Source organism: Austrofundulus limnaeus, unplaced genomic scaffold, assembly GCF_001266775.1.
Source record: "Austrofundulus limnaeus strain Quisiro unplaced genomic scaffold, Austrofundulus_limnaeus-1.0 Scaffold662, whole genome shotgun sequence".
Lineage (NCBI taxonomy): Eukaryota > Metazoa > Chordata > Actinopteri > Cyprinodontiformes > Rivulidae > Austrofundulus > Austrofundulus limnaeus.
This window is the reverse complement of record NW_013953064.1, coordinates 219,327-227,496: the sequence shown is the minus strand read 5'-3', so window position 1 is coordinate 227,496 and position 8,170 is coordinate 219,327. Positions and strand designations below refer to the sequence as shown.

The following is an 8,170-nucleotide window of genomic DNA, read 5'->3' as shown; positions in this document are numbered from 1 at the left end:
GCCAGCTGGGAAATAATTTAGTTAAATAAAAGTGTGTGTGTGTGTGTGTGTGTGTGTGTGTGTGTGTGTGTGTTTCAGGTGAGAAGTGTGACCCTGGATGTTTGAACGGGTCGTGTTGGGCAGCCGGACCAGACCACTGCCAGAAATGTAAACTTTGTTTGTTTTTCAGCAGAACTTTGTTTTTGCTTTGTTTGAGCATAAAGACAGATCCTAAAAGAAGGAACTGGTTTCAGTTACATGAACTTTAACTTGAACTGGTCTTTCTCTCTCTGTTAGTCACCAAGCTGCTGTGTGCCAAGCAGTGTGACAGCAGGTGTCATGGACCCAACCCTGGAGACTGCTGCGACAAACACTGTGCCGCCGGCTGCACCGGACCCCACGATACCGACTGCCTGGTGGGTGTCCCCGTCCTAAAGCTTTCACCAGACGCCCCAGGGTCTGGGAACTAGACTTCTTCTGCTCCTGACTCCATGAAGCTCACATTTAATTACCCCTTTCAGCTACTGCATTGCTACATTTAGCTTTGAGCTACTGTTTGATGGTTTTTGGCTTTTAGAGACTATTTTACTGCTCTTAGCTTTTAGCTAATGTTTTACTAGTTTTAGCCACTAGTTCTTTTACTTTTTGCTACTGTTTTGCTATTTTTGCTATTAACTACTGTTCTGCTGGTTTTAGCTTTTAGTTGTGATGGCTTAGACTATTTTACTGGTCTCAGCTTTTAGCTACTATTTARTAGTTTTAGCCACTAGTTGTTTTTGCTACTGTTTTACTAATTGTAGCTGATGCTTTTAGCTGATGTTTTGTAAGTTTTAGCTTTTAGTTTTGATGACTTTTAGCTTTTAAAAACGATTTTACTGGTCTCAGCGTTTAGCTTATTTACTAGTTTTAGCCACCACTAGTTGTTTTAGTTTTTCCTACTGTTTTACTAATTGTAGCTGATGCCTTTAGCTGTTGTTTTTTAAGTTTTAGCTTTTAGTTGTGATGCTATTAGCTTTTAGAGACTGTTTTACTGGTCTCAGCTTTTAGCTACTATTTATTAGTTTTAGCCACTAGTTGTTTTTGCTACTGTTTTACTAATTGTAGCTTGTGCTTTTAGCTGATGTTTTGTAAGTTTTAGCTTTTAGTTTTGATGACTTTTAGCTTTTAAAAACTATTTTACTGGTCTCAGCGTTTAGCTTATTTACTAGTTTTAGCCACCACTAGTTGTTTTAGTTTTTACTACTGTTTTGCTAATTGTGGCTGATGTTATTCTTAGCTTTTAGCTACTGTTTTGCTATTTTTGCTATTAACTACTGTTCTGCTGGTTTTATCTTTTAGTTGTGATGCTATTAGCTTTTAGAGGCTGTTTTACTGGTCTCAGCTTTTAGCTACTATTAACTAGTTTTAGCCACTACTTGTTTTGGCTACTGTTTTACTAATTGTAGCTGATGCTTTTAGCTGCTGTTTTGTAAGTTTTAGCTTTTAGTTGTGATGCTATTAGCTTTTAGAGACTATTTTACTGGTCTCAGCTTTTAGCTACTATTTACTAGTTTTAGCCACTAGTTGTTTTTGTAGCTGATGCTTTTAGCTACTGTTAGGTTTGTTTCAGTGTCTTGCTGCCTCTGMTCATGACTCCATAAAGCTGTCTTGTTTGTGAAAGCTCAGGTCTGAGCGGGTCGTGGTCGGCTCTGTGAGGTTGTTGTTATAAAAGAGGGAAGCGTCTGTCTGAAGTGTGGTTAGAGTAGTTACGAACAGGCAGCAGTTGATCAGAAAACAAAGCCCAGCGGTAACTCCCCTCTGTCTCCTCTGCAGGCCTGCAGGGGTTTTAACGATGATGGAACCTGTAAAGAGGCCTGTCCTCCCAAAATTATCTACGACAAAAACACCCAGATGATCATCAACAACCCCAACGCCAAGTACACCTATGGAGCCATGTGTGTGAAGGCCTGCCCCAGTAAGAATCACAGCTTTGTTTGCTGSCTGCTGGTGCCCCCTGCAGGCCACAGTGTGTATTACATGTGAAACCTCCAGCAGATGAAGAAGTTTGACGACAGATTAAAACATATCTGATRCTGTTGTGTTTGTTCTCTTGTAGCCTGAACGTTTCTCTTGCTGTTTGTAGATAATTACGTGGTGACAGAGGGCTCCTGCGTTCGCTCCTGCAACCCCGGATCGTACGAGGTGCCGGAGAACGGAGTCCAGGTCTGCAAACCGTGTGAAGGACCCTGTCCCAAAGGTAGAGACCCACTCAGAGACCACCACAACAAACCTAAATCCCAAACTAAAGGCCTGAGCGGGTCTCGTTCTCCCCGCAGTCTGTGACGGGATCGGGATCAATTCTCTGACCAACAGCATAGCTGTCAACGCCTCCAACATCGAGTCCTTCAGGAACTGCACCAAGATCAACGGGAACGTCATCTTCATCCAGCCCTCCTTCGATGGGTGAGTCCTGGTTCTGAACTGAGCTGCGGCACCTCAGGACCTGAACTGGTACCAGATGAWGGGTTCAGTCTAACAAAACCAACATTTAGGATTTCTGAAGACCGGCTGACAGACAGAGGCTCAGAACCTGTCTGAACCTGGATGTTCTGATCCTCAGTTTGCCAATAGAACTAAAGGTTTTTACTGTGGTGAAGTAAGGCTTGTTCTGATTGGTTGTTTTAGGGACCCACACTTTCACATCCCACCCATGGACCCTGAGAAACTGGAGAACTTCAGGGCCGTGAAGGAAATCACAGGTAGGTCTCTGCAGACTGTTCTTAAATGTAYGTTTTTAGTTTTGAACATTGAATCAGGTTTGGTGTCTTCGTCCTGCAGGGTACCTGATGATCGGCGCCTGGGCCCAGAACCTYACGTCTCTGTCAGTGTTTGAAAACCTGGAAAAGATCCGAGGAAGATCAGTAGCTTCAGGGTGAGTCTGGATCATCGGTCTTTCTTTGGGGAATGGATCAGGTTTAACTGAGCTTCAGGGTTTTTATGAAGTCATGAAGAACATTTTAGATTTACCAGCACAARATTTCATCTTTGTAGAAACTGGTTTAGAGTTCTGGCGCCTTCTAGAGGTCATCTGTTCTGTCCAGCAGAGTAAGGGTTAATCATGGATCATATGAAGAGAACATGAAAACATAAAAATCTCAACTTAATCCTTGATCTTACTTTCTTATAACGGGCCTCAGTTWAGATCTGTAAGCCAGTTATTCTGCATCAAACCCCGCCCACACAAACTAAACCCCGCCCCCCAGTCAAACTCCACTTCCTGTTTTCCTCRCAGTCAGTACAGTCTGGTGATAGTGAAGGTGAAACACCTGCAGTGGCTCGGCCTGCGCTCCCTGACGGAGGTGAGCGCGGGGAACGTCCTGCTGAAGGAGAACGTGAACCTGTGCTACGCCGAGACCGTGAAGTGGCCCCGCCTCTTCAGAGACAAAGGCCAGACCAACAAATCTATCAACAGCTCCTGCAGTGAGTCCTGAACATCCGCTTCCCTCTGAAGCTGAGCCGAACAATGAGCAGAGAATAAAAACTGTGATTTTCTGCTCCACAGAGAGGCAGGATCTGATCTGTGACCCCGAGTGTTCAGAGGATGGCTGCTGGGGTCCGGGGCCCACCATGTGTGTGTCCTGTCGACACTTTGACCGCAGGGGGCGCTGTGTGGAGCGATGTCACCTGCTGCGGGGGTGAGCCAGTTGTTTCCTGTTTACACTTTCAGCTGTTTCAGTACCGAAACAGCTGATTCAGGAGATGGACGCTTTGATATTTTAATGTTCATAATTTTTGTACTTTTTAAAATATTTGACTTTATARGTCATTTATGGTTCCATTAAAATTAACAGTTTTTTACAGGCTTATTTTAGCTTTCAACTGATGTGTTTTCTGGTTTTAGATACARAAATGCTAATTTTAGCTTTCACCTACAGATTGACTGCAGTAGATCAGTTCTCAATCATGGTCTCATAATCCTGAGGTTGCAGGTTCAATTCCAGGTTGAAGTGGTCATTGTGGTTAACTCTGCAGAAGGAAGWATTAGAAGAAAACTAAGAAGACGTAGCCTTTAGCTATTGTTTTGCTAATTTTGGCCTGTTTWTTTGTTGTTTTAATTTTGATGCTTTAGTTTTAGTTTCTTTAACACATTTTATATTAAAATATCATTGAAGCAACACAAAAATTCATTATTATATTTAAAAGTCTTAATTCATAAAGGTTGGGTTTGTTTAACTCTGTTCTTTTTGTTAGTATGCTACATGCTGCTGTAGTTGCAGAAATCATGCAGAAATCACTTGGTTGCCAGCGATGAGGGAGTTTGTTGAGTGATGGTTCTCAGACAGTCGACAATAACAGAACAAGAAGAGAACGAGAACAAGAGAACCCTGTGAAACGGGTACCCTGGACTAAATACTCTTCAAGTGCGTCGTTATGGCCAAACCTTAGCCAGGATTTGTGAGAGCATCTCTAATACACACACATTGGAGACTTTCAACAACTCTTTTCCTGGAAAGCACCTACATCACTTTTCCCGACAATCTMTACGGACTCGGCTTCCTCTCTCGTAAAAAAGCACTTGTAATACACGCTAATGACAGCAAACTCTTGAACTCTGTGTTTTTACCACTGTCCAGCCAARGTTTTGTACTTTCATAATCTTCTGGGACCAAATCAGAAGTTGATTTTCACAGAAAGAATCTGGCAGAACTTCCTGAACTAAAGAACACAATAAACTGGCCACTTCCATCCTCCCTGTTTGAGATTATTCTCAAATTAATGCTAACTCTCTTTTATTTTTAAAGTGATGCATGCATAACAATWGTGGTTTTAAGTGAGGCTAACATGAGACTTATACTATGTGAGATAATATACCAATAAAACAGCATAACTCTAAAATATTGCACCTAAACTATAAACTGTAATAAAAACTCAAAGGTTTGTAGGACTGACTTAGTTTGCTTATGCAGGCATTTGCTGACACTCCTTGTGGAGCCAAAAACCCAGGGCTGTCCTGCGTGATTTCTGCAACTAAACTACATGCTACATGTGTGTATGTTAGCTAACAGGTTGTGCCTCACAGTAAACCAACTCCTGCTGTCTGCTTTTCTTCCTTCAGTGAGCCCAGAGAGGTGGAGGTCGACGGTCGTTGTGTCGAGTGTCACTCGGAGTGTTTGACAGAGACCGGTATCCCGACCTGCCACGGTCCGGTGAGTCCATTTTCAAAATGTTCAGCTTTTTTATGTAAAATGATAGCATCTCTTAAAATACAGTTGTAACTATGAGTTAATTCTTACTTTAAATAAAGCATTTTTAGTAATAAAATGCATTAATAATGGATTTAAATAGAGTGACTTTGTTTTTTCTGTTTTGTTGTATTTTTGTTTTGTTTTGTTACAAGAACTGTGTTAAAATTAACTCAGTTTTGTCTAATTAATCCCTCCCGTGTCCAGGGTCCAGGTAACTGTTCCAGGTGTACCCACTTCAAAGATGGCCCCCGGTGCGTGTCTCTTTGTCCTCACGGTGTCCCGGAGGACGAAAACACGCTGATCTGGAAATACGCAGACGAGTCGGGCCAGTGCCAGCTGTGCCATCAGAACTGCTCCGACGGGTGAGCTACGAGTCCTGTCCTCGTCCGAAGAAGCAAACAGGAAGTTGATTCTGTTGGTTTCTGTCCCCTGCAGGTGTTCTGGTCCTGGACTGTCTGAATGTTGGGGGTAAAACCAGTTAAAGACTTAAACAATGAATGAAGTTATTTTATGGTTCGTTTCAGGAAACCTTCTTGTTCTCTCTGACAGACAAACGACACACTCCTTGTTGGCGGTGGGCGTGGTCAGCGGACTCCTGGTCGCCGTCATTGTGTTGTTGCTCATCCTTCTGTTTCTACGGCGACAGCAAATCAAGAGGAAGAGGATTATACGCCGCAAGATGCAGGAYACGGAGGTGGGTCTTTGGTTCTGGACCTAAAGTTGTTAAAAGGAGGAGAAACAGTTAAAAACAGAAATAAATCAGAACCTTTTGTCCGATTGGAGCACAGCTGGAACCCATGACCCCGAGCGGTCAGGCTCCAAACCAAGCACACCTGTGGATCCTGAAGGAGATGGAGCTGAAGAAGGACAGGGTCCTCGGTTCCGGTGCCTTTGGGACTGTCTATAAAGTACCCACATTTATTTTACTTTAATTAAACTGAAGTCTGTTGTGGCTGCAGGGATMGAAAATGAAACACCGTCTGTGTTCTTTAGGGTTTTTGGTACCCTGAAGGAGAGAACGTGAGGATCGCCGTCGCCATCAAAGTCCTCAGAGAGGCCACGTCGCCCAAAGCCAACCAGGAAGTCCTGGACGTGAGTTTCTTCTCTGCTTCCTGTCTGATTGAAAGTCRCTGTCAGTCCATGAGTGTGTCCCTGAGCCGGGTCTTTGTGGTGCTGCAGGAGGCCTACGTGATGGCGAGCGTGAACCATCCTCACGTGTGTCGCCTGCTGGGGATCTGCCTGACCTCGTCCGTGCAGCTGGTCACTCAGCTGATGCCGTACGGCTGTTTGCTGGACTACGTCCAACACCACAAGGATCGGATCTGTGCTCAGTGGCTCCTCAACTGGTGCGTTCAGATCGCCAAGGTGAGCGGGAAAACRCTCCTCGTCCTGCCCCTGGAGGCGCCTGCAGCTCGTTAATCCTGCGGAGGCTGATTAGCAGCTAAATGTTCTGCTTAATGAAGTCTCAGCTGAATGTTGAGATGCTGAGAAAATAAAAATAAGGTCAGGATCTGTGTGAAATCCACAGTCTGCAGTGATGGGAAGAGAAAGTCCTTCAGGTTTTAGAGCTTTAATGGCAATAATCTGGCCTTTAGCAAATTCTGGAACTATTTTAACCTGAAGTGAACAAAAACAGGTTTCACAGAGTCGTTATTTATTAAACCAAAAGTTTGAGCCGGTTTTTCAGCCTCAGGACCATAAACGCCTCTGTTGACCCAAAGATTCTGGAATCAGATTTAGACTAAAACCTGTTTACCTGCAGGGGATGAACTACCTGGAGGAGCATCACCTGGTCCACAGAGACCTGGCGGCGAGGAACGTCCTGCTGAAAAATCCGAACCACGTCAAAATCGCCGACTTCGGTCTCGCCAAACTTCTGACGGCCGACGAGAAGGAATATCACTCTGAAGGAGGGAAGGTACGCTCTGCAGGGGGTTTTATCAGGAAACACCTGATTTTATTCACCTGGAGTCATTTAGGTTCTCCTGAATGATCCGCAGCCGACTTGGAAAAGACTTGTTTTGAAGTTTGGACTCTGCTGCTCTGCAGGTTCCCATCAAGTGGATGGCTCTGGAGTCCATCCTTCGGTTCACCTTCACCCATCAGAGCGACGTCTGGAGCTACGGTGAGAAACCAGTTTCCTGTTTCTGGTCYAACTTTGAGTTGTTCTGTCTGGTCGGACTCGTGGTTCCCCTCCTAACTGTCGGCGGTCTTCAGGCGTGACGGTCTGGGAGCTGATGACGTTCGGCTCCAAACCGTACGACGGCATCCCGGCCATCGAGATCGCCTCCAGGCTGGAGAACGGGGAGCGTCTGCCTCAGCCCCTCAACTGCACCATCGAAGTCTACATGATCATGGTCAAATGTAAAAAACACAGCGAAACCTTTAGAAACATGTTAAAGTCTGAATGTTGGTGTGTGAGGAAAGTTTGACTGTTTCTTCTTGTTTCTCTGCAGGTTGGATGATCAAACCGTCCAGTCGGCCTCGCTTCAGGGAGCTGGTGGCAGAGTTCTCTCAGATGGCCCGCGACCCGTCCAGATACCTGGTCACACAGGTAAATACAAGAAAAACTCTCCTTTACTGTCGTTTTTTTTTCCAACTTATACCAGTGAAACCTGTTGTTGAAATGTTTATCACATTAATTCATCAACATTTACAAGAAAGCAGAAACCTAAAAATACAAATCTAGAAAAACATTATTTTCTTGAAACAACAATTAAATGATGTACTGAAGTGAGCTGGCTGTAGCAGCTGCTGCTGCAACTGAATTTTACTATTTGGAAACCTGTTAGGTCTGATGAAACATGTGTCAGGTTTGTATTTATAAACAAATGCTGAATTCTGTTTGTTTGTTTGTTTGTTTTGTTTAACTGGACTAAAACCTCAGAGAATCAGTGACAAAAAAACAGCCTCGTTTGTTCGTTCAGTCGTTGGTTCGATCAGTTATTCATTTGCTTGTTTAATAT

General features: G+C 44.0%; 1 protein-coding gene across 1 annotated transcript in view; it reads left to right on the top strand.

The window, feature by feature from the left end:
* Nucleotides 1-8,170, top strand: part of LOC106531647 (melanoma receptor tyrosine-protein kinase) — a gene marked incomplete at its 5' end in the record, with an annotated part of 14,920 nt that overhangs the window by 1,733 nt on the left and 5,017 nt on the right. Inside the window, 20 exon segments of the mRNA XM_014027551.1 lie at nucleotides 79-147; nucleotides 277-395; nucleotides 1,792-1,933; nucleotides 2,102-2,215; nucleotides 2,295-2,421; nucleotides 2,644-2,717; nucleotides 2,797-2,890; nucleotides 3,251-3,438; nucleotides 3,521-3,653; nucleotides 5,075-5,165; nucleotides 5,409-5,566; nucleotides 5,640-5,672; nucleotides 5,754-5,898; nucleotides 5,993-6,112; nucleotides 6,198-6,296; nucleotides 6,384-6,569; nucleotides 6,967-7,122; nucleotides 7,254-7,329; nucleotides 7,422-7,568; nucleotides 7,661-7,758. Coding sequence (XP_013883005.1) covers nucleotides 79-147; nucleotides 277-395; nucleotides 1,792-1,933; nucleotides 2,102-2,215; nucleotides 2,295-2,421; nucleotides 2,644-2,717; nucleotides 2,797-2,890; nucleotides 3,251-3,438; nucleotides 3,521-3,653; nucleotides 5,075-5,165; nucleotides 5,409-5,566; nucleotides 5,640-5,672; nucleotides 5,754-5,898; nucleotides 5,993-6,112; nucleotides 6,198-6,296; nucleotides 6,384-6,569; nucleotides 6,967-7,122; nucleotides 7,254-7,329; nucleotides 7,422-7,568; nucleotides 7,661-7,758 — 2,369 coding nt within the window.